At 46.6% G+C, this 25,591-nt stretch overlaps 2 protein-coding genes and 1 long non-coding RNA gene across 3 annotated transcripts; all 3 read left to right on the plus strand.

Moving 5' to 3' along the window:
* The first annotated feature begins 229 nt into the window (after positions 1-229).
* Positions 230-22,321, plus strand: LOC117042058 (zinc finger protein RFP-like). The gene is made up of 5 exons (XM_033141517.1): positions 230-811; positions 17,900-17,995; positions 19,785-19,967; positions 21,839-21,861; positions 22,177-22,321. The coding sequence occupies exons 1-5, from the start codon at positions 368-370 to the stop codon at positions 22,304-22,306; spliced, it is 876 nt and encodes a 291-aa protein (XP_032997408.1). The 5' UTR covers positions 230-367; the 3' UTR covers positions 22,307-22,321.
* On the plus strand, positions 2,363-3,469 carry LOC117042075. Its single transcript, XR_004426044.1, has 3 exons — positions 2,363-2,541; positions 3,070-3,092; positions 3,409-3,469. It is a non-coding gene; the product is annotated as an uncharacterized LOC117042075 (long non-coding RNA).
* LOC117042358 (thaicobrin-like) lies at positions 22,322-24,229 on the plus strand. The gene is made up of 4 exons (XM_033141910.1): positions 22,322-22,349; positions 22,470-22,511; positions 23,134-23,691; positions 23,727-24,229. Exons 1-3 carry the CDS (start codon positions 22,322-22,324, stop codon positions 23,652-23,654), a joined length of 591 nt encoding a protein of 196 aa, XP_032997801.1. The 3' UTR covers positions 23,655-23,691; positions 23,727-24,229.
* Positions 24,230-25,591: the final 1,362 nt, after the last annotated feature.

Raw genomic sequence — 25,591 nt, forward strand, 5'->3', positions numbered from 1 at the left:
GTGTGATTAACTTGGCTGGGAGACAGAGAAATGAAACTTATCTTTTCATAGGTACAAGTCATTTCCTGAAAAGTGCATTCTTCTGTTTTCTGTACCCTCGCGGCACTTTCTCACTTCCTATCAGCGCCACGCCCCCTTCAGACGATTGGCGTCTTGCTCGTTTCGGTGTTGTGCTACGTGTTTGCTTTCGATTTCGCCCGTCTCCTCCTCAGTTTGCAGGGACCTTCGGTTTGCAGGGATCCAGGCTGCGGCGACAGAAGGGATCCTCCGTCTTTGGACCCCAAATTTACCTATACCGCGGCGGGGCCGGACTCTCTTTCTCCCGCGCTGCCCAGACCGCGCATTTTGCGCTCAAGGAGGCGTACCCATGGCCGCCGCCGGGGACCCCTCCATAGCTCTCCAGGACGAAGCGACTTGCTCCATCTGCTTGGATTACTTCCGCGACCCGGTGATGATCATCGACTGCGGGCACAGCTTTTGCCGAGCCTGCATCACCCAGTGCTCGGAGGGGCCTGGCCGCGACCTCTTCTCTTGCCCCCAGTGCAGGATAGCTTTCCCCCGGGGCAACCTCCGGCCCAACAGGCACTTGGCGAATATGGCCGAAGCGATCAAGCGCCTCCGCTTGCAGCGCCTGAGCCTGGCCGAAGGGGAGCCCAAGAAGGAAGCGCCAAAGTTGTGCGGGAAGCACTACGAAGCCCTCCGGCTCTTCTGCCAAGAGGACCGCGCCTTCATCTGCCTGGTCTGCAGGGAATCCCGGGCGCACAAAGCGCACGTCGCCCTCCCCATCGACGAGGCAGCCCAGGATGCTAAGGTAATAGAAATCGCCCTTTGTTTTGGGAGAATTTGGAGCAAGAAGGGGATGGGGAAAGGGTGACCCTCCAGAATTAAGGCATAGAAAAAAATTGGCCCTCCGGATGTTTTTGGGACTACAACTCCCATGATCCCTAGCTAACTGGACCAGTGGGTCGGTGAATTGTAGTCCCAAAACATCTGAAAGGCCAAGTTTGCCTATGCCTGCTCCAGATAATGTTGGTCTTCTGGTGCCACCATTCCCAGGATTTTATTTACAGTTTTACTTGTATACTATTATGAGAGCTCTTTAGTGAAAAAGTGGTTTCTAAATCTTTTAATTAATGGTATAAGCGCTGAATGCCATTTTTCTTTTCTTTTAGGATCAGCTCCAAAGTTGCCTAACAACCTTGAAGAAGGAGAGAGATGAAATTATGAAGCGGAAATGGTGCAGTGAGAGAGGAGTTCAGGAAATTAAGGTAGGCAGGCTCCCAGTATGCCATTCACTGAACACAGCTGCCTCCTTTTTGTGCCCTCCAGATGTTCTGGACTGCAGCTCCTCTCAGGGCCCTTAGAGGAGGAGTTGTTATTGTTATTTAAATGTATATACGACATCATCTGAGGCTCAAAGGGAGTTGTCATCCCAAACATGTGGAGGGCATCAAGTTCAGGAGCCCTGAATATCTGTGTGTGCTCTCATGGGACTAAAATGTGTATATTCATATAGGTGTATCAAGGCACCTACAAAATGCTTTCATAACATCTAAGATATAGAGATGGATGAACACAGGATTTGAGAAGAGAATATGGTTACATTATAGATTTCTGGAGCGAAATGCGTAGCTAAAGACCTTTCGCCAGCGGGGGTGACAACTTGAATAAAATATTGGAGGGGGGACAGGTAAGCCCCACCCCGCATAATTGATCACATAATGCTGTGCACTCCCCCATTTGAATGGCAATGCACATCAACTTTGGGGGGGCAGCCCCCTCAAATACTTTATTGGGGGGTGAAAACCCCTAGGAGTTGACACCTCCTATGTATTGTGTTTCTAATATTCGATTGGGAGCCGCCAAGAGTGGCTTGGAAAACCCAGCCAGATGGGCGAGATATAAATAAATTATTATTATTATTATTAATTATTGCTAGTATAGCTTAACTGAAGGTATCAGATAAGATAGTGGGACAAGGTTGGAAATACGTGGTTTGCAAAACAGGAGGAAGTAATGTTCTTGTCCAGGTCAGTAATAGCAAAGAAGTGGGTGAAAGGTTATCGCCAGGAAACTGGTGGTGGGTTTGGGAATGAATCTCAAAGAGATGACCCCCAAGCTGGCTGCTGGGAATGTTCTTTCTATTCTCACAGTGGCCAAACAGATGCCTTTGGGAAGCCCCCCCCCCAAAAAAAAAACACTGGGAGGAAATGTCCACCCTACTGACTTTTCCATTAGGTTACACCCCGGTGAAACTAAGCACAACATGCTCTTTTTCCCTGTTTGTGCCTGTTTCCCTGGGGATGGAATCACAACAGCATGCTGAATTCGTTGTCTTTTGTCCTCTGCGCTTTGCAGAAAGATGTGGAAAACATCAGGAATCAAGTTGCGGGAAGGTGGGAACTGTTAGATGCGTGTGAAGAGATCATGAAGTCAATCGACAAAATAGCCAGTGAATTCTCAAAGCGCAGTTCTCATCTCGCCAATCTGATTAAAGAGGTAGAGGAGAATTGTCTCAGGTCTGCCTTTGAACTCCTGCAGGTGAGATTGTACTAGTAGATTTGAAAGCCCAGGGAAATTTGGGGTGGGTGGACATTCCTCTCCCGAAGCCTTTTGTTGTTGTTGTTGTTCCTCCAACAACAACAAAATATGGAAAAATTAAAACAAAGTTGGTCTATGACATGTGAAAAGGGTACTGCAGATTTCTTTCAGTCCAGACAATCCTTCATTTTTAGAAGTCATTATAAATGTGATGGCAAATATGAAGCAGAAACTGATAGCTATAGGGTGGTAGTCAGTGCTAATCATACTCAAAGTAGACCCACTGGAATCAATGAACATGGGCAACTTAGGTTCGTTAATTTCAATGGGTCTACTTGGTAGACACTATTTGAATACAAACCATAATAAGGCTTGCCTTTTTTACTACTGTATAGTGTCCTGTTTTACTATAGTCTGTCCTGTTTTCATGGGTGGGCTGTAAATGTGCAAAATGCATTAAGAGTTAGTACTTGATGAACCGTAATAAACTTTGAGAAGTGGGGCTGATCAATTTATCTTTTCCCCCAGGCTATGGATCCCTTGCTGAGCAGGTAAGCCCCTGTTTATAGAATCATAGAACTGGAAAGAATCCTGAGGATCATCTTTGTCCCACCCCCTGCAATGCAGGAATATGCAGCTGTCCCATATTGGGATTGAACCTGCAACCTTGGGGTTATCAGCACCCTGCTCTGACCAACAGAGCTATTTTGAAAGACTGGGACAGTCCTGCCATTAGGCAGATTAAGGCCGCCATCTCAGGCAGCTGATTATGCCATGAAAGCGAAGCAATTGCTAGTTTATTCAACAGGAAAGGAATCGGGGAGCAATACAGGGCAATGCTTTATTTTAAGTCATATGTTCTTCCAGGTGCAACATAGAAATATCTGGGAAACCCAAAGCTGATCTGAATGAGAAAGTTGAATTGCTTAATGAAAAGCTACAGATGGTGCAGACCAAGTTGCGTGAGGTTTCAGGTAACAGATTATGTTTTAACTAGGATAATAACAATCACATGAGTCAGTCAGGCTCACCCCCAAAAGAGACAGAAGTTTCCACTGCTGAGTTATATATATGGGAGTCCTTCCTCAACTCACATAGTGCATATCAATACAGTGGTACCTCGGGTTAAGAACTTTACCTCAGGATGAGAACAGAAATTGTGCGGCAGCAGGGTGCCCCATTAGCTAAAGTGGTACTTCATGTTAAAAACGGTTTCAGGTTAAGTATGGATCTCCGGAACGAATTAAGTACGTAAACAGAAGTACCACTGTATTTGCAGTTCACAAAGCCAGGTCTTGATCTGCGTCTGGTTAATCTTGAGGTAATTAGAGCAGATCCTTATAAAAAGTCTGTAGAGTTATTTTGAGTACCGGGTCTCAATAACAAGACAGCTTAACCAAACTATTACTCAGTATTGGGAGACTCCAACTTTCTTTCTGAGACTGCTTTCCCTCATAGGGAACAAAACAGTAAACACGACCAGCTAAAATCTTACCTGCACAATTGGGACCACTGTTAAATATTGCAGCCTTTCTGGTTTCTCCCTCCAAAAATGAAGAGCATTCACACACACACACACACACACACACACACCCCGCGGTATATAGAGTATACATCCAGTGTGAATTGTACATGGTATCTGAAACTTTGTCTGAGTTTCCTTTCCACCTTTGTCTTTCCAGCACCTCCAAAACTGGCCAGTTCGAGAGCAGGTGAGTTTGCATCCATCCCGGAATGGGAAACAAGCATTTGGTCTAGAACCTTCCGTGGGATATTAAAGCTGGGCCTCAGTGGCTGGCATGGTTGGGCACTGCTGCTGAGACTGCTTTCAGATGGGAGGGATACCGGGAGGTGTTTGGCCTCATGTGCATGTTCAGATGTGTGTGTAAGACTGAAATTAACTGATCAGAGAGGAATGGGGTGACTGTTGTGTTTTTTAATCCAGGAGGCGTGCCACAGCAGCCCAATCAGGTCATATGTGCTTCTGTTTTTCACTACCCAGGATATGCTGCAGGTAAAAAATGGGAGAGCATGGGGATAAATATTTGGGTGGCCAGTGGCTGATGGGAATCTAGCAACATCCTGAAGGCTCCAGGTTTGCCATCCCTGAGTTGCAAGCTATTTAGCAAAATGAGACTGTCCCCTCACTTGGCCCCTCCTTTGACAAACTGCCTGTTTTACCTTTGGACAGGTAACCCAATGACTTACATACAAGTAATGTACGTTCTTGCCCTGAGCGTAACTCTTGTCCTCATTTATGTCTCCTCTTTTTCTTTTGCCAGAGCCTAGGAGTCTTTCCCTGACCGTTGATAGCTTTGACTATAAGTTTGCGGATCTAACAACACTGGGTCGTCAATGGGGCGAAATAAACAAATGCATGCCATGCCTCTCCTGCCCCCTGGAAAAAAAGGCAGACACAGCAGTTGTTCATATGACAGTTAGCCTTAAGAACATGATTCATGCATTAGTCAATAATTATTGTGAATGATTCTTGTAGTTTAATTAGCAACAAAATTTCATTGCTGCATGATTAAACAGGCCGGAAGGTCTCTTCTGTTAGCCTTACAGCAGACATTTTACCCTGTTCTCTTTTCTCCTAGGCTGTTTTCCTCCCAACACGAGGAAATCAAAATGGATAAGAGGTAAGCTGCTATTTCTGGAGAGAGAAAGCAGCCCAGATGTTGGAGAGTTTCAGCATTTGATGTCCTGACGTTTCTCTTTTGAAATAAAAGTTGCTGCAGGGGGAGATCAAACTGGGCTGAGGCCCCGGCAGCAGTGCTGATGGGTGGAAGAAGCGAGTTAGTCCCTGCGCTGTCACTCCAGTCTAACCCCCCCCCCCAGCAAGTAAATGGCTTAAGGGGGACTTAGATTGGGGGAAATGGTGTTGTGGAAAGGGTTACATTAACCATTTTCCAGCTCCAGGGCCACATTCTCTTCTAAACAGCAGAGGGAAAAGTGGGTGAAGCAGTGAATGTAAATTTCATCTTCGTTTCTTCACACACAGTCTCCAGCTTTCAGCTCTCACCCTGCGGGTGCCCCTGTATTCTCGCCATGCAAAATTGGTTGTATGAATTGGCCTACTTTCGTCCTGCATTTCTCCCCTCACAAAGAATACATGCAATTTGCGAGCTCGGTACGCTACCTTACGGAAGTAACTGATTTTGTTAAGTGTTTGTCTTGTTTGTTTAACCATCCTGCTTCATGTTGTGTTTCAGAAAATGTGGTGTTGGATCCGGATACAGCCCATCCCAGATGTATTGTGTCTTCTGATGGAAAATCAGTACGGTGGGGAAAGGTCCGTCAGGACTACCCCTACAGTCCAAATAGGTTTGAATATGCTCGCTGTGTACTAGGAATGCAAGGATTCAGCTCCGGTAAACATTACTGGACGGTGGATGTTGAGGATGTTGACCATTGGGCTGTGGGTGTAGCCAAAGAGTCTGTGGAGAGGGATAGAGAAATTGATTTTGAACCCGATGAAGGGATCTGGGCAGTGGGGTTTAGCAATGGTCAGTTGAAAGCTCTGACTTCACCTCCTACCATTTTGGAACCAGAAGAGGATCCAAGAGAGATCCAAGTTTCTTTGAACTATGAAGCAGGGACTGTGGCTTTTTATGATGCTGAAGATAAGACCCGCATCTTTATTTTCCAGTCAATTGATTTTGAAGAGGAGGACGTTTTTCCTTTTTTCCGGATCGTCAATTCGTCAACTTGCCTCCAACTGGGCTCTTAAAGCACGGAGGTCCTTGGCCTGTGCTTTGCCTTTCCTGGGTGCTCAGACGTTAGTGCCAAAAATGGGCTAATATCCATTCTGTGCACATTGTCTTTGGAAGTCTGCACAGAAGAGCTTTCTGAACTGTATAGTGGCACATTACTGTGTCAGCTGCAGTGTGTCGTGCAAACGCTCCCCGCACTCCTCCTGGGGCTGGGAAGCGGTTTACCCTTTGCTTTGCTAGTAAAACAATTACTGTGTCGTGAAATGATGCATCTCTAAAAGCATGTCACCAACATGGATATTCTGGAAAGCTCTGCTGTACAGGCTGCAGTTTCCATCCCATGCTCCAGTCCCTGCTTCCCCCTTCAGCATAAGACAAAGATGTTTTGGTTTGACTGTGCAGATGACTACTTTATAATTCAGTACAGCAAAGGAGCACTATAATATTGCAAACAATGTTTCTTTAATTTTGCACCCTCTTGGTGGTGCCAATGCGGAATTTCCTCGCAATGCAAGTAGCAGCTTCAGAGGGATTTTCCTCGGGACCAAAGCAAAGGAGGAAAGGGTTAAATCTTCCACCGCATTTTTTTGATTCTCATAATCATCAGCTTCTTCCCTCACAGCATTTTGCCATTTTAAAAACCTGCATGCTAAATACAAGGCCATATTTTGTCTTGTTTTGACCGTTAGTTTATATTAACTATACTGATTATTAGCATGTAACTCCTCAGGTTTTTTCTTTAGCTTTTTACGTTTATAAAACCTGTGATTTGATGTCGCTATTGCAGTCTTTCCCTCATTTCATTAATCTGTCAATAAAGTTATAAAAAATTCCTTTTAACCTTTGTTTTGGCTCAACTAATTTTTTATGCTGTAATTCTGTTATATGTTTAGTTTATTAAATTGTTTTTCTTAAAAGATTAAAGGCACCCTAAAAACTTTTTTAAAGTACTATACTTAACAAAAATTACACAGATAATGTTCATAGCGTAAGAATAGTTTTTTAAAAAACCACCATCCCAGAAAAATAACAAAAGTACGCTAACCAATTAACCAGGCCTATGTTTAGAACCATCCCATCCTAACCCTTTTTCTTTTTAAAAAAAGAACTGAACATTCATATTCATAGCATAAAAACTAACTATGAAACCCACCATCTCAGAAAAACAACAAAACCAGGCTAGCCAATTAACCCGGCCTATTGTCACCTCACATCCCATGAAATGCCTGCAACTATAGTAACATCTTAGCATTGTGCCAGAAAAATGACAATGTTGGTGCCAATATTTTGTTTTAAGATACATGTTTTCAAGATGGAGTATAGTATTTTGTGTGAGGCCCTAGTCTCCTGTCCCTCTCCCCCCCCCCACTTTTAAAAAAGGTTTTTACTATTATTTTGAACATTGGGCAGTTGAGCATGCTGCTAAGTGCAACCCCAGTTAGACCCCTGCTGGAAATGGAGGAGTGCTGGGATACTGCTAGTGGAATACCATATATTTTTCCAGCTGGCTGCTGAAAAATCCTGTCACTATTTTTTATTCTTTTGATTGAATATTTAATGTATTTTATTTTCAGTGTATTATATTACACACCATCCTAATCTGCACTAGCAGAAGATTCCAGGAGTCGTAGCTGTCCTTACCAGGGATTGTGCCCTGAGCGAGGACAAAATTTGGTACCACCCCCCTCAATATTTATTTTCATAATAATTCCTTATTTATGTATTACTGTTTTGCACCCCCTCAGCTTGGCGCCCTGTGTGAGGGAACATCCCGCACCCCCCAAAATCTGGCGCTGGTCTTTGTACCCTTTTGGGACAATGAGGACAAGCAGCATGGGAACACTTTGGTAATCTGGCACCTTGAGCAAGGCCAAAATTTGGTGCCTCCCATAGATCTCTTCAATTATTCCTTATCTCAATTTTGTACCGCCTCAGGGACCACCAAACAGCCCTAAACCTGGTGCTGACAGTAGAGACTGTGGTCTCTTTATGACACATGGTATTGTTTACATACAAACTACACCTAGATGGAGGAGGGATCATAGAGCATTCGCTGTTGGGTTCAATCAGAACCTGTTGGGGATTGTCAGAGCACCAAAGATCTGCTGGAGTTTCCCTAGGCAACCAAAACTCCTGTTTTCCAAGCGGAGAGCGCTTACCTGACAGCGGCTGCTTGGGGGGGGGGGGAGGAAGAGCAGCCCAGGTTGACGCCCCTCCCTGGCCCACCCCTCGCCTCCGCTCCAGCTGGAAAAAGGAAAGCGCGCGCCGAGCAGGTTTGCGAGCAAGCCATCAGCGAGCGCTTTTTACCTGGCGGCGGGGCTCGGCTTGGGCGTCCCAGGGGGGCACCCAGAGTGTCACCCCCTCCAGGGTGGAACAGGGGGCGGCAAGCACTCAACGCCCCTACCTTGCTACGCCACTGGTCCAGCAGGGAGCGTAGAAATAAACCACAGGAAACAATTCAGTACAGACAGAAGTCCTTTACTGTCATTCTTGAGCGTAATGGTTACAAACTATACAATCGTCTATCAGATCCCTCCAGTTCAAATTTATCCAGGCCTAGCGCCATAAGCTGCCAGACCGTTTCTCACACTAAGAGAGCATAGATCTCTAAACATCCCTTTTTCCAGCCCAGAAGCTTCAGAGTGACAAGCCCAGCTTCTGGACATTTCACCATGTTGTTTATGGAATCGATGACGCCCAGTCATGTCCTGTGGGGGTCTGGTTTCCCCCTGAAAGGCAGTAGTGGATTTATAGGAGATAAAAAAGCCAACCTCTGTCTCTTAGTTGCAGCCTGCCATCCCCAGCTCACGTGGTATTCTCTGCAAGGATCATTCATAGTTGAACCCCTAAACCTGACTTTCTCTCTATGCACTAGCCCCCATCAAGGAAGAGGGCCCACTCCCCTATGCCTGTCACTCTTGTCCTCTAAGGGGTTTCCTTGATGGGCTATCACTGGTCCCCGCTAATGACCCATCCAGCCAGCTCTGCAGATGTGGCTTGGCTCATTAGCATAATTAATCTGAAGAAGTGTGCATGCGCATGAAAGCTCATACCAAGAACAAACTTAGTTGGTCTCTAAGGTGCTACTTAGTTTTTTTGACAAATGAGGTGATGCCGGATCACCTCATTTGTCTCCTGAGAAATCTCTATGTGGGACAAGAAGCTACAGTTAGAACTGGATATGGAACAACTGATTGATTCAAAATTGGGAAAGGAGTACGACAAGGCTGTATATTGTCTCCCTGCTTATTTAACTTATATGCAGAATACATCATGCGAAAGGCTGGACTGGATGAATCCCCAACTGGAATTAAGATTGCCGGAAAAAATATCAACAACCTCAGATACGCTGATGATACAACCTTGATGGCAGAAAGTGAGGAGGAATTAAAGAACCTTTTAATGAGGGTGAAAGAGGAGAGCGCAAAATATGATCTGAAGCTCAACATCAAAAAAACTAAGATCATGGCCACTGGTCCCATCACCTCCTGGCAAATAGAAGGGGAAGAAATGGAGGCAGTGAGAGATTTCACTTTCTTGGGTTCCATGATCACTGCAGATGGTGACAGCAGTCACGAAATTAGAAGACGCCTGCTTCTTGGGAGAAAAGCAATGACAAACCTAGACAGCATCTTAAAAAGCAAAGACATCACCTTGCCGACAAAGGTCCGTGTAGAGGTTTGGAGCTTTTAGAGTTAACAAGCTCAACCAGATTGTCCCACCCACAGGAGGAAGAGCGTCACCGGATGCTCTGTGTACTGTTGTACTGTGTAATGTGATACTTTCTGTTTCTGTTGTCCGGAGAACGGAGAGAAGGGAGAAGCCACCAACATGGCTTGCGACTCTCCCGGAATGTAATGATTTATGCCTTGTAAAATAAAGCTTCTAGATTAGAAAGAAGCCGGACTCTGTTGTCTGTAATATGCTGGCATGCACACATCCCGTTGCGTGAGAGAAGATAAGAGAAGATAACTCTGCGGAATAGCACAGGAGACGGCAGCAAGGAAAGGCGCTTCAGTAAGGTACGCGCAGAGGAAACGTGCCGGGCTCCAAGAAGTGCAGAAGTTGGTTTGAAGCGTTTCCAACAATCAAAAACACTTCAGGTTATGGATCCAGGTTTTCCCGATTCTGGACTGATTCTGGAGCAGTTCCAAGGATCCAGAACGTGTGTGCCAAGCTGAGAAGTGCCTCCCTGGTTTGGACTGTGATGGAGCATCCAGGGAAGTTTGCTTTGCCAGCAGGAGCATTCAGCAGTCTGCTGAATGGCTCAGGAGCCTAAAACCTGCTGCCAGAGGTTGGAAGGCAGCAGGGAAGCCCAGATTGAGGTGTGCCCAAGCAGTGTACCCTCTCTGGTGAAACCCCCATCTGTGGAGCCGGGTGAGAAGCTACAGATTCGTAAGTACGCTACCCCTGGGCAAGATGGAGGGAGCCATAGCATTCCCAGCAAGGAGGAGGGAAGCTTTTGTTTGCAAGCACCTCCAGCCTCATAGCTTCAATGCAGAGGGCTGTTCCCTGAGAGCGTTGATGTTCTGGCCAACGCCTGTGAGGAGGAAGGTCTGGCCAGTGCTTGTGAAGCCTGGAAGAAGACCCTAGCCCAGTTTCACGGGGCTGAGGGACTGGCTGAAGTGGCTTTGGAAAGCTCGCCCCCAGCTCGGCTTATGGCTGTTGTGCAGCAACAGTGCCATGGAAAGCAGGAGGGGGGCCAGATCGCCGTGGGCTTTGCTCCCAGAAGAGGGGGGGCTGTTTCCAAGTCTGAAGCCAGCGTAAAAGTTTTGACTGTGGATCTGTGTTTTGTCACGTCGCCTGCACCTGGTCTTTTGTTGACGTGCATGGCTGAAGATAAGGGCAAGGCCATTTCTCACAGCCATCAGGTCACGTGCCCAGCTGAGTGAGAAGGACGGAGCCAAGATAAGCCCTACTGTTGTGATGCAGTCACCGAGGCAACGCTGAGAGAGGCCAACCCTGGTGGGCTGCGAGTGATGAGTGCCTGTGCAGCGTCTCTTTGCATCGTCATCGTTCCTCCTGGTGGACATGTGAGGAACTGCGAGTCTCCTATAGAGCAGTTTGGAGAACTGACTGTTGGAGGCAAGAAAAGGCTTGACTTTTTGCTAACAGTCAAGGGACAGATCCAAGGGACAGAACTGGCGTTTTCTGTGGCTGTTGACATAACTCTGTATTGGTTGTTTATGTCAAACCTTCTGTCCAATGTTTTTGCTGTTTGCTTTGTGATTATCACCTGTTCTGATTGCAGGGGCCAGAAGATGCTTCTACGCATGGAATGCAGCCAGGACGGGCTGTTTGCTGTTAAGACGTCTCAATCCAGAACAGGGGGAGGTGGCACTGATGGAATGTTTGCTCGGTGCACCAGTGTGCCCATGCACCACTTATGTTTGTGTCAGTGGTACCAAAGGCTGGCAAGTCGCCACTGGGACAGTGTGCTGAAGCAGCCTGAGTTCTCTGAAGGGTGCAAGTTAAGGGCATGTAACAGCTTTCTTGATTGCAGGGTTTGCAAGGTCGAGGAGTCGACATCCTGCTACCCCGCGTCTGAAAGGGAAACCACGCGTCCCTTTTCCCTGGTTCATGTGGCTGTTTCTGAAGGGAAGCCAGAAGCTAACCTGGGGGGAGCGTGTTGTTCTGAGTGTTTGGCTGATGCTTTCTCTCACCACATGTGGTCTGCGTTGCTCAAGGAGCCAACTGAGGGAGTACCACTGGTGGAACAGCAGGTTTCTACTGGAGTAGGCTGTTCCCAGGTCCTCAGTGAGAGGGGGAGTAAGCACAGTGTGACTAACCTGCTTTCTTCACAGGTATGTGGTTTTGCAGAGAGGCAGCAAAGGATGCTGCATGCTGCCACTGAAGACATGCTCTTGGATGCAGAGCTTCCACAAGGGTTCCGGGTGGAACTGGGTGATACCAAGGTTCTGAAAGTGTCTTTCTGTGGGTGCGAACCCAGCTTGCATAGCTGGAGGTTAGTTAACCCAGATAGTGACCAGACCCAGGTTCTAGTCAGCAGGAGTGCTGAATTTTGTGAGCAGAATGGATTGGAACACATCCCTAGAAGCCCTGATGTTCTGGATGGTCCTGTCAGTGCTGGACAGGATGCGCCACCTGCTGGTGGCAGTGGTCCAGGTGGACCAGCCCCAAGAGGGGGTATTGCTGTGGCTTTGGCACCTGCTGGTGGCTTGGGCCGAGTTCCCGGCCATCACCAGGGTGCAGCGCAGCTAGGGGCAACTCCAAGGCAGCAGCCTGGGAGTGCACCCGCAACTCCTATGTCAAGGACTAGGAGGCAGGCCACGCATGGTGACTCTTTGTGTGGCAACTCTTCTCCAGGAGAGCCTGGCGCAGGCCTCGTCCTGGTGCAAGAGGGGGGTTCTTTGGCAGTGAAGCAGGAGCCCAAAGGCGCGCCAACGTCATCCTTGGGTGGTTCAGTTAGGATGCACAGGCGCAGCAAGTCTGTAGGTGAGATGCCTGACGTCAAGGACGTGCAGGTGGAATCCAGTGCAACTGGAACAGAGGGAGAATCTGAAGTGGTATCACAGCAGTCTGCACGATCCACTGAAGGGATTCTGCCCGAAAGGTTCACGGCCACTAGCGTGAGTGCTTGTTTGGTTCAGTGTGAACCGGAAAGCCTTGTGAAGGTTCAATGGGTATCTCAAGGTGAGGCCCAGAAATGGCAGGATGCCATGGTAGAGCAGGTAAGCTCAATGAGGTCTTTGGGTGTGTGCACAACCACGACGCTGTCAGAAGGTCGTTGGGTGTGCAGACTCAAGACGGCAGCAACTGGCGAGTTGCAGTGCGAGGCTAGGTCAGTAGCCAGAGGTTTCACTCAGGAGGAGGGGGTCCATTGTTCCGAGGTACTGGACGCGCCCTCTCTCAGAAGCGAAACCACGCGCATGCTGTTAGCGGTCGCGACTCAAAGCAGTTTTGAGGCAAGCCACTTTGGTTTGGATGCCTGTTTGGATTCCGACCTGGATGAGGAGAGGTACGAGGTACCTCCGCCAGGGTTCAAGGACAACGGGCCAAATCAGGTGTTGAGTTTGCACGAGGCAATCACTGGCTTGAAGGAGTCAGCCAGAGATTGGTCCTCAGGCATGCAAGAAGCTTTGAGTAAGCTAGGTGTCAGCCAGAGTTGTGCTGATAGCTGCCTGTTTCTGGCAGGAGTAAGTCCAGAGCAGGAGCTAGTTCTGCAGTCCGGTGCGGACATGTTTTACCTGGCGGAGTCCAGGGGACAGGTGCAACGGTTCGCAGAGGAGCTTGGTCAGTCTTTCCAGCTCAGGAACCTAAGCCCTGTTGGTGTTTACCTAGGTGTGCAGGTAGACAGAGCCGAAGACGGTAGTGTCTTGCTCAATCAGACTGGCAAGGTAGTGCAGTCGTTGAAGAAGTTCAGAGTGTCTGAATGTGCTAGTGTCAGAACACCCATGGAGACGTGTCTAGGTGAGGACAGTCAGACCGGGGAACGCTCTGAGTTCGAGAGCCCCGAGGTGTTTAGGTCAGCTCCTGGGAGGCTGTTGTTTCCTTCACGGTTGAGCAAACCTGACATAGCAGTTGCTGTGGATCTGTTCAGCAAGGTGGCTGCAAATCCCAGCATGCATGCCTGGAATGGCATGGTGAGAGTGCTCCAGAGTTTGCAGGAGACTTAGGAGTTTTGCCCGGAGTTGTCAGCTACCGGTGAGCCCCAGCTCACGCGCTGGTGCGATGGCGGTTGGGCAAATTCCGAGGACAGGAAATCTGTGTCTGAAATGGTTGTACAGTGTGAAGGAGCTCTAGGCGGGCTGAAGTCCCAGTGCCAGAGCCTCATTGCTCGTTCTCGTGCAGAAGCCAGGTACAGTGCGTTGTCAGTGCTTTGCAGGGAACTGGAGTTCTATAGGTGTTTGGTCCAAGAGATCTGCGTTCAGAGTTGCCTGCCCGTGATGGTTTGGGAGGACAACCAACTCTGTTTGTTGGTGGCAGAGTCTGGACAAGTCAAGGCCAGACCCAAACACCTAGACGTTCTCTTTCGAGACGTGTGCGTTCAGACCGGCTTGGAGAAGCTGAAGTACTGTCCTGGTCAGGTGAACCAGAGGGTTGGGTTCACGAAGCCCCTGAGCTTCCAACGGCATGGGGAGTTCTAAGAGGGTTTGTGTGAGGTAAGCTGCAAGCTTACAACGCCCCTGTGTGCGGGACAAGAGGGGGTGTAGAGGTTTGGAGCTTTTAGAGTTAACAAGCTCAACCAGATTGTCCCACCCACAGGAGGAAGAGCGTCACCGGATGCTCTGTGTACTGTTGTACTGTGTAATGTGATACTTTCTGTTTCTGTTGTCCGGAGAACGGAGAGAAGGGAGAAGCCACCAACATGGCTTGCGACTCTCCCGGAATGTAATGATTTATGCCTTGTAAAATAAAGCTTCTAGATTAGAAAGAAGCCGGACTCTGTTGTCTGTAATATGCTGGCATGCACACATCCCGTTGCGTGAGAGAAGATAAGAGAAGATAACTCTGCGGAATAGCACAGGAGACGGCAGCAAGGAAAGGCGCTTCAGTAAGGTACGCGCAGAGGAAACGTGCCGGGCTCCAAGAAGTGCAGAAGTTGGTTTGAAGCGTTTCCAACAATCAAAAACACTTCAGTCCGTATAGTTAAAGCTATGGTTTTCCCAGTAGTAATGTACGGAAGTGAGAGCTGGACCATCAAGAAGGCTGATTGCCGAAGAATTGATGCTTTTGAATTATGGTGCTGGAGGAGACTCTTGAGAGTCCCATGGACTGCAAGAAGATCAAACCTATCCATTCTCAAAGAAATCAGCCCTGAGTGCTCACTAGAAGGACAGATCCTGAAGTTGAGGCTCCAGTACTTTGGCCACCTCATGAGAAGAGAAGACTCCCTAGAAAAGACCCTGATGCTGGGAAAGATGGAGGGCACAAGGAGAAGGGGACGACAGAGGATGAGATGGTTGGACAGTGTTCTTGAAGCTACTAACATGAGTTTGGCCAAACTGCGAGAGGCAGTGAAGGATAGGCGTGCTCTGGTCCATGGGGTCACGAAGAGTCGGACACGACTGAACGACTGAACAACAACAAAGGTGCTACTGGAAGCAATTCTTTTTTAAATTTTATTTAGCATAATTAAATACAGGTGATTTCAGTATTTGGCAAAGTTTAATCAAACCTTGATAATTTAAACTTTTCCTAAATCCAGGAATTATGGGAAGTCTGCTCCCCCCCCCCCCAATTCAAAACAGTATATTTCTTTCTTTTATTGACATGTTTTAATGTTGTTCACTACTTCTGGGAGTTTTGGGGCTAAAAAGCGGTATATAAATAAAACATATCCTAACAAGACCCCAGACACCCACCAGTCCTGGTCCTCTATAGTCAACTGGATCCTGAACTGATTAAGAAAGAGGAAGCAAAGAGCAGGAAAAAGGCAAACTCAGGTACCACTTCTTAAAATTTGGACACAGGTGGGTTCCCATCCGCACGTGGCAGCACTCTGCCACGGCTGCTCAGCATAACCTACCCAACCGAGTTGTTGTGAGGGTTAAGCGGGAGAAGCTTCTCTGCCTTTTGGCGAAGATCAAACGTAGTACCAATTTAATATCTTACCAGTATAATATCTGACATGGCCTCTGTTCGGTGCCGGATTTACGTATGAACTAAACAAGCTGTAGCTTAGGGCCCCACTCTCTTGGGGGCCCCAAAAAATTTTTTAAAGGGGAAATCCCTGGATGTACATTTCCAAAATATAAAACCTACATACAGCAACAGTGGCAAATGGCTTTAGAAAACTATTAGGTCCATAAATTACCATATAGTACATATTCAGCACAAAAAAACAGTGACAATTTGTTGTTGACAAAGGACAGCTGGACATACAAAGGGCCCCATTACCTTCAGTAGCTTAGGGCCTTATCAAACCTAAATCCTGTCTCTGTTAAACAATAATTACAATATTTGACCTTTTAAACTTCTGGGGGGGGGGCAGGCCATTGCTTATGAAATAAGCAAAAATCTACCCTTATTCCCTTATGGGGTACACAAGAGCCCTTGTAGGTTCTCCATCAGTAGGGGAATATAACAGGCCCACCAGAGAAGATTGAGAAGCAAAGTCTTTATTTTCGCTGTCCTTATTTTCCTTTCCTTATAAAGACATTTTTTAAATCCCTCCTCCAGTCCAGGCCAACCCCCAGAACCCTCACACATACCGGTACATCACAGAAGAAGTGCAGCCCAAAGGCCCGTCTCCTAGACACACCACACCTACATCACACAAAAAGACGGCCTCCAACAGATTTAAACAGGAATCTGAGAAGTTTGTTTTTCCCCTTCCTGCCAGGCTACCTGTTAAAAGCCTTATCTGATTGCCTTTTGTTAGCAGCATGGCCATTCCTTTGAGATGGTAATGTCTTTGAATTCCTGGGCAATTGGGAAGTAATCTTCGGATGAAAGGCGGAGCAGAAATTTAATACATGCCGCCGCCCTGCTCTCCTTAAGGCAAAAGCGAGATGCAAATGTAAGAAAGACAAGTGGTGCAATCAAAATCAAAAGTGGTGCAAAAAATTAAGCCCTACGATCAGGCATATCTTCACAGGTGTGAGTCATTTCCTGAAAAGTGCATCTTCTGTTTTCTGTACCCTCGCGGCACTTTCCCACTTCCCTCCAGCGCCACGCCCCCTTCAGACCAATTGGCGTCTTGCTCGTCTGCATGTAGTGCTGCGTTTTCGCTTTCGCCGGTCTCCTCCTTTCCGTTCCTCCTCGGTTTGCAGGGATCCAGGCCGCGGCGACAGAAGGGATCCTCCGTCTTTGGACCCCAAATTTACCTATACCGCGCTGCCCAGACCGCGCATTTTGCGCGCAAGGAGGCGCACCCATGGCCGCTGCCGGGGACCCCTCCATAGCTCTCCAGGACGAAACGACTTGCTCCATCTGCTTGGATTACTTCCGCGACCCGGTGATGATCATCGACTGCGGGCACAGCTTTTGCCGAGCCTGCATCACCCAGTGCTCGGAGGGGCCTGGCCGCGACCTCTTCTCTTGCCCCCAGTGCAGGATAGCTTTCCCCCGGGGCAACCTCCGGCCCAACAGGCACTTGGCGAATATGGCCGAAGCGATCAAGCGCCTCCGCTTGCAGCGCCTGAGCCTGGCCAAAGGGGAGCCCAGGAAAGAAGCGCCGAAGTTGTGCGGGAAGCACTACGAAGCCCTCCGGCTCTTCTGCCAAGAGGACCGCGCTTTCATCTGCCTGGTCTGCAGGGAATCCCGGGCGCACAAAGCGCATGTCGCCCTTCCCATCGACGAGGCAGCCCAGGATGCTAAGGTAGGCGAAATCGCCCTTCGTTTTGGGAGAATTTGGAGCAAGAAGGGGATGGGGAAAGTGTGACCCTCCTTAATTAAGGCATAGAAAAAATTGGCCCTCCGGATGTTTTTGGGACTACAACTCCCATGATCCCTAGCTAACTGGACCAGTGGGTCGGTGAATTGTAGTCCCAAAACATCTGAAAGGCCAAGTTTGCCTATGCCTGCTCCAGATAATGTTGGTCTTCTGGTGCCACCATTCCCAGGATTTTATTTACAGTTTTACTTGTATACTATTATGAGAGCTCTTTGGTGAAAAAGTGGTTTCTAAATCTTTTAATTAATGGTATAAGTGCTGAATCCCATTTTTTTTCTTTTAGGATCAGCTCCAAAGTTGCCTAATAACCTTGAAGAAGGAGAGAGATGAAATTATGAAGCGGAAATGGTGCAGTGAGGGAGGAATTCAGGAAATTAAGGTAGGTAGGCTCCCAGTATGCCATTCACTGAACACAGCTGCCTCCTTTTTGTGCTCTCCAGATGTTCTGGACTGCAGCTCCTCTCAGGGCCCTTAGAGGAGGAGTTGTTGTTATTGTTATTTAAATGTATATATGACATTTGCTTTTGAATTATGGTGCTGGAGGAGACTCTTGAGAGTCCCGTGGACTGCAAGAAGATCAAACCTATCCATTCTCAAAGAAATCAGCCCTGAGTACTCACTAGAAGGACAGATCCTGAAGTTGAGGCTCCAGTACTTTGGCCACCTCATGAGAAGAGAAGAATCCCTAGAAAAGACCCTGATGTTGGGAAAGATGGAGGGCACAAGGAGAAGGGGACGACAGAGGATGAGATGGTTGGACAGTGTTCTTGAAGCTACTAACATGAGTTTGGCCAAACTGCGAGAGGCAGTGAAGGATAGGCGTGCCTGGCGTGCTCTGGTCCATGGGGTCACGAAGAGTCAGACACGACTGAACGACTGAACAACAACAACAACAATGACATCATCTGAGGCTCAAAGGGAGTTGTCATCCCAAACATGTGGAGGGCATCAAGTTCAGGAGCCCTGAATATCTGTGTGTGCTCTCATGGGACTAAAATGTGTATATTCATATAGGTGTATAGATGATAAATCATTCTATGACTAAAATCAGGAATGTTCACGGTTGTATGGGCATGGATTCACGGGACTAAGAACAAATCACAGCTAAATGCAGATAGGTCCATACAACATAAGCTAAATTGTATCAAGGCACCTACAAAATGCTTTCATAACATTTAAGATATAGAGATAATAATAATAATAATAATAATAATAATAATAATAATAATAATAATTTATTTGTACCCCGCCCATCTGGCCGGGCCTCCCCAGCCACTCTGGGCGGCGTCCACCAAACATTAAATACATTTAAAATATCAGTTTAAAAACTTCCCTAAACAGGGCTGCCTTCAGGTGTTTTCTGAATGTCAGGTAGTTGTTTATTCCCTTGACTTCTGATGGATGAACACAGGATTTCAGAAGTGAATATAGTTACGTTATAGATTTCTGGAGCAAAATGCGTAGCTAAAGACCTTTCGCCAAATATTGGAGGGGGGACACGTAAGCCCCACCCTGCATAATTGATCACAATATGTTGTGCACTCCCCCATTTGAATGGCAATGCACATCAGCTTTGGGGGGCAGCCCCCTCAAATACTTTATTGGGGGGGGTGAAAATCCCTAGGACTTGACACCTCCTATGTATTGTGTTTTTAATATTCGATTGGGAGCCGCCAAGAGTGGCTGGGAAAACCCAGCCAGATGGGCGGGATATAAATAAATTATTATTATTATTATTAATTATTGCTAGTATAGCTTAACTGAAGGTATCAGATAAGATAGTGGGACAAGGTTGGAAATATGTGGTTTGCAAAACAGGAGGAAGTAATGTTCTTGTCCAGGTCAGTAATAGCAAAAAAGTGGGTGAAAGGTTATCGCCAGGAGACTGGTGGTGGGTCTGGGAATGAATCTCAAAGAGATGACCCCCAAGCTGGCTGCTGGGAATGTTCTTTCTATTCTCACAGTGGCCAAACAGATGCCTTTGGGAAGCCCCCCCCCAAAAAAAAAGCACTGGGGGGAAATGTCCACCCTACTGACCTTTGCATTAGGTTACACCCTGGTGAAACTAAGCACAACTTGCTCTTTTCCCCTGTTTGTGCCTGTTTCCCTGGGGATGGAATCACAACAGCATGCTGAATTCGTTGTCTTTTGTCCTCTGCTCTTTGCAGAAAGATGTGGAAAACATCAGGAATCAAGTTGCGGGAAGGTGGGAACTGCTAGATGCGTGTGAAGAGATCATGAAGTCAATCGACGAAATAGCCAGTGAATTCTCAAAGCGCAGTTCTCATCTCGCCAATCTGATTAAAGAGGTAGAGGAGAAGTGTCTCAAGTCTGCCTTTGAACTCCTGCAGGTGAGATTGTACTAGTAGATTTGAAACCCCAGGGAAATTTGGGGTGGGTGGACATTCCTCTCCCAAACACCTCAACAACAACAAAATATGGAAAAATTAAAAAAAGTTGGTCTATGACAGGTGAAAAGGGTACTGCAGATTTGTTTCAGTCCAGACAAACCTTTTTTTAGAAGTTATTATAAATGTGATGGCAAATATGAAGCAGAAACCATGGGTGTTTCTAGCCCCTTGGCTGCCTGGGGCGGGAAGCCAAGAGGGACCCCTGGGGGCGGGGCAGGGCGTTGTGTGCGTGCATCATGCCCCCATGGGTGCTGGGCGGCGAAGGCGGCACCCCCTCAGGCCGCGGCTGTTTGCGCAGGCAGGCACGAGCAGCCGCTGCACGAAGCGGTGCCGGGCAGCGGATTCGGGGGTGTGCAGCCCGCAGAGACACCCTAAGCCGCCACCCGGGCTCCCTTGGCGGAGCGCAAGTCGGGGCAGGGAGAGGGACAGGCCCCAGCTCCGCAAGCCAGGCAGCGGCGGAGCGCGGCATAAAGGCAAGGGGTGGGCCAGCGAGGAGAGGGTGGCACCCCTCTTCGCTGGCCCGCCCCTTGCCCCCATACCGTGGCAAAAAAAGCTGCTGGAAGGGGGGGACTATGTTCGGCGCTGCTGGGGTGGAGCCGCAGGGGCGGCCAGCGAGGGGGGGTGACACCCCTCCTGGCTGGCTGCCCCTGCGGCTCCACACCGGCAGTGCTGAAAATAGCCTAAAAAAATAAAATAAAAAATAAAAAAATAAAAAGCCCAGGGGGTGGGGCCAACGCCCGAAGTGTCACCCCCCCCAAGCAGGGCACTGCCCAAGGGCCCCCCCTTGCTACGTCCTTGGCAGAAACTGATAGCAATAACACACTCCTTTTTGACACTGGAGGAGCTATAGGGTGGTAGTCAGTGCTAATCCTACTCAAAGTAGACCCACTGGAATTAATGAACATGATCAACTTAGGTTTGTTAAGTTCAATGGGTCTACTTGGTAGACGCTATTTGAATACAACCCATAATAAGAAGGCTGATCGCCGAAGAATTGATGCTTTTGAATTATGGTGCTGGAGGAGACTCTTGAGAGTCCCATCGACTGCAAGAAGATCAAACCTATCCATTCTTAAAGAAATCAGCCCTGAGTGCTAACTAGAAGGACAGATCCTGAAGTTGAGGCTCCAGTACTTTGGCCACCTCATGAGAAGAGAAGACTCCCTAGAAAAGACCCTGATGTTGGGAAAGATGGAGGGCACAAGGAGAAGGGGACGACAGAGGACGAGATGGTTGGACAGTGATCTTGAAGCGACTAGCATGAGTTTGGCCAAATTGCGAGAGGCAGTGAAGGATAGGCGTGCCTGGCATGCTCTGGTCCATGGGGTCACGAAGAGTCGGACACAACTGAACAACAACAACAATAAGGGTTGTCTTTTTTACTACAGGTGAAACTCGTAAAATTAGAATATCATAGAAAAGTCCATTTATGTAAGCAATTTGTTATAATTGTGATGATTATGGCGTACAGCTGGTGAAAACCCCAAAGTTGAAATTGTTGATTTGGGGTTCTCATCAGCTGTATGCCATAATCATCACAATTAAAACAAATAAAGGCTTGACATATCTTGCTTTGCATGTCATGAGTCTATCTCATATATTAGTTTCACCTTTTAAGTTGAATTACTAAAAAAACGAACGTTTCCACGATATTCTATTTTTTTACTTTCACCTGTATAGCATCCTGTTTTACCAGTCTGTCCTGTTTTCATGGGTGGGCTGTAAATGTGCAAAATGCATTAAGAGTTAGTACTTGATGAACCGTAATAAACTTTGAAAAGTGGGGCTGATCAATTTATCTTTCCCCCCAGGCTATGGATCCCTTGCTGAGCAGGTAAGCCCCTGTTTACAGAATCATAGAATTGGAAAGAATCCTGAAGATCATCTTAGTCCCACCCCCTGCAATGCAGGAATATGCAGCTGTCCCATATGGGGATTGAACCTGCAACCTTGGGGTTTTTAGCACCCTGCTCTGACCAACTGAACTATTTTTCAAGATTGTGACAGTCCTGTCATTAGACAGATTAATGCCGCCATCTCAGGCAGCTGATTATGGCATGAATGTGAAGCAATTGCCAGTTATTCAACAGGAAAGTAATCAAGGAGCAATATAAGGCAATGCTTTATTTTAAGTCATATGTTCTTCCAGGTGCAACATAGAAATATCTGGGAAACCCAAAGCTGATCTGAATGAGAAAGTTGAGTTGTTTAATGAAAAACTACAGCTGGTGACGACCAAGTTGCGTGAGGTTTCAGGTAACAGATTATGTTTTAACTAGGATAATAACAAGAACATGATTCATGCATTAGTCAATAATTATTGTGAATGATTCTTGTAGTTTAATTAGCAACAAAATTTCGTTGCTGCATGATTAAACAGGCCGCAAGGTCTCTTCTGTTATCCTTACAGCAGACATTTTACCCTGTTCTCTTTTCTCCTAGGCTGTTTTCCTCCCAACACGAGGAAATCAAAATGGATAAGAGGTAAGCTGCTATTTCTGGAGAGAGAAAGCAGCCCAGATGTTGGAGAGTTTCAGCATTTGATGTCCTGACATTTCTCTTTTGAGATAAAAGTTGCTGCAGGGGGAGATCAAACTGGGCTGAGGCCCCGGCAGCAGTGCTGATGGGTGGAAGAAGCGTGTTAGTCCCTGCGCTGTCACTCCAGTCTAACCTCCGCCCCCCCCAGCAAGTAAATGGCTTAATGGGGACTTAGATTGGGGAAAATGGTGTTGTGGAAAGGGTTACATTAACCATTTTCCAGCTCAAGGGCCACATTCTCTTCTAAATAGCCTTCCAAGGGCTAGCTACATGCCATGGCGTGGGGGGGGGGCAGAGGGAAAAGTGGGTGAAGCAGCGAATGTAAATTTCATCTTCGTTTCTGCACACACAGTCTCCAGCTTGCAGCTCTTACCCTGCATGTGCCCCTTTATTCTCGCCATGCAAATTTGGTTGTATGAATTGGCCTAATTGGTTCTGCATTCCTCTCCTCCTAAAGAATATGTGCAATTTGCAAGCTCGGTACACTACGTTACGGAAGTAACTGATTCTGTTCAAGCGTTTGTCTTGTTTGCTTTGTTTTACCATCCTGCTTCCTGTTGTGTTTCAGAAAACATGGAGTTTGATCCGGATACAGCCCATCCCCGATATATTGTGTCTTCAGATGGAAAAACAGTATGGTGGGGAAATGTCCGTCAGGACTACCCCTACAGTCCAAATAGGTTTGAATACGCCCGCTGTGTGCTTGGAATGCCGGGATTCAGATCAGGGAAACATTATTGGACGGTGGATGTCCAAAATGTCAGCAATTGGGCTGTGGGCGTAGCCAGAGAGTCTGTGGAGAGGAATAGGGAAATTAATTTTGAACCTGATGAAGGGATCTGGGCAGTTGGCTTTAACCGCCGCGATCAATTCAAAGCTCTGACTTCACCTCCTTTCTATTTGGACCCAGAAGAGGGCCCAACACAAATCCAAGTTTCGTTGAACTACGAAGCAGGGAAAGTGTCGTTTTATGATGCTGAAGATAAGTGCTGCCTCTATATTTTCAATTCAATTGATTTTGAAGGGGAGGAAGTTTTCCCCTTTTTTCGGATTGTAGATCCATCAGCTTGCCTCCAGCTGTGCTATTAAAGCACATGTTCCTTGGCCTTTGCTTTGCCTTTCCTGGGTGCTCGGATGAGTCCAGGTATTAGTTCCAAAGAGCAGCACGTATCCTTTCTGAGCACATTGTATTTGGAAGTCTGTACAGGCCGCAGTTTCCATCCCAGGCTGCTGTCCCACATTCCCCTTCAACAAAGGACCATGGTGTTTTGGTTTGACTGTGCAGATGATTGCTTTATAATCCAGTACAGCAAAGAAGCACTGTATTATTGCAGATAATGTTCCTTTAATTTTGCACCCTCTCAGTGGTGCCAGTGGGGAATTTCCTCCTAACACAAATAGCAGCTTCAGAGGAGGGATTATACTCGGGACCAAAGCAAAGGAGGAAAGGGTTAAATCCCCCACCACCTTTTTTGGGATTCTAATAATCATTAGCTTCTTCTCTTAGCATTTTGCAGCTTTACAAACCTGTATTTTTAATGCTAAACCAAATATTGTCTATTTTTGACCCTTAGTCTTCCCATATATTAACTGTACTATTTGTTAGCATAGAACTGTTAGCATTTTACTTTTAATAAACCTGTGATTTGATGTCACCATTGCATTTTTTCAGTCATTTCATTAATCTTTCAATAAAGTTTTTTTTAAAAATACATTTAACCTTTGTTTTGACTCAACTAATTTTAATGCTGTACTTCTGTTATAATTTTAGTTTATTCTATTGCTTTTCTTAAAAGATTCAAGGCATCCTAAAAACTTTTTTTAAAGTACCATACTGAACAAAAATGATACAGATAATGTTCATAGTGTAAGAATTTTTTTATTTATTTTTTAAACCACCATCCCAGCAAAATAACAAAACTAAGTTCACCAATTAACCTGGCCTATATGTTTAAATCCATCCCATCCTATCCCCTGAAATGCCTGTGAGTATAGGGATGAGGGGAGTTGTAGTCCCAAAACATCTGGAGTTTGCCTATGCCTGGCCCAGGGTCCTGACTCCCAGGTATTTTGTGTCCAATCTCCTGTCCCTCCCTCCCACTTTTTTTTTTTTTAATAAAAAAAGTTTTATTATTTTGAATATTGGGCAGTTGAGCATGCTGCAAAATGCAATCCCGGTTAGATCTAGAGATGTGAAGGCCCGGAAAAACCCTGGAAAATTCGGGGGGGAACCATTTTCTTCCGCTTTTTTCCTGAAGCCTTTTTTGTTTTTTCCCGAAAAACTGGAAAAATTGTTTCAATCCGAGCAAACATTCAGTTTTTAGAAGTCCATAATAATAACTGTGATAATGACAGACACAACAGAGTAGATGCAGAAGCAGAGACTGAAACTGATACTGATCATTACAGCTCAGAAAATGATTCTGATTAAATTACATTCATTGAAATTTAGTCCCACTACCTTCTTCAGTTCTTTTTATGAGAATGTTTTTTTTTAATACTGTGGAGAGGAAATATGAATAATTGTTAGTTCTTTTAAAAATTGTTTTGTGGAGTTTTGTTTGTTTGTTTGTTTGTTTTTGTTCCGCATAAACTAGTAAACAGTTCAGGAGATTGTTGCTCCATTTGTTACAAATACAAATAGTATTTTAAAATGACTCCAATTAATTTCAGTGTATCTGAAAGCTCATACCAAGAACAAACTTAGTTGGTCTCTATAAGGTGCTACTGGAAAGATTTTTTTTATTTTTTATTTTGTTTTGACTGGCAGGCCAACATGGCTACCTACCGGTACCTGTAACTCCAATTAGTTTCTCAGGCACATGCAAAAGATCTGGCGGTAGGCAGAAAGGTCAGCCTTTGTTGGATGGCCATCTGTCAATGTTGCTTCAGCTGAGATTCCTGCATTGCAGGGGGTTGGACTAGATGACCCGTGGGTTCCCTTCCAACTCTTTAAGATTCTATGATTCTGCTTCACACCATGCTTTGAAGGCGCTCGGAAGCAGGGAGAGGGATTATTGCTGCTT

The sequence above is a fragment of the Lacerta agilis genome, chromosome 2, assembly GCF_009819535.1.
Source record: "Lacerta agilis isolate rLacAgi1 chromosome 2, rLacAgi1.pri, whole genome shotgun sequence".
NCBI lineage: Eukaryota > Metazoa > Chordata > Lepidosauria > Squamata > Lacertidae > Lacerta > Lacerta agilis.

Coding starts and splice junctions, on each gene's coding strand:
- LOC117042358 (XM_033141910.1), top strand. CDS start 22,322: ATGATTCATGCATTAGTCAATAATTATT. Junction 22,350..22,469: donor TGCATTAGTCAATAATTATT/GTGAATGATTCT, acceptor CTTTTCTCCTAG/GCTGTTTTCCTCCCAACACG. Junction 22,512..23,133: donor GAAATCAAAATGGATAAGAG/GTAAGCTGCTAT, acceptor GTTGTGTTTCAG/AAAACATGGAGTTTGATCCG.
- LOC117042058 (XM_033141517.1), top strand. CDS start 368: ATGGCCGCCGCCGGGGACCCCTCCATAGCTCTCCAGGACGAAGCGACT. Junction 19,968..21,838: donor CTGCCTTTGAACTCCTGCAG/GTGAGATTGTAC, acceptor CTTTCCCCCCAG/GCTATGGATCCCTTGCTGAG. Junction 21,862..22,176: donor ATGGATCCCTTGCTGAGCAG/GTAAGCCCCTGT, acceptor ATGTTCTTCCAG/GTGCAACATAGAAATATCTG.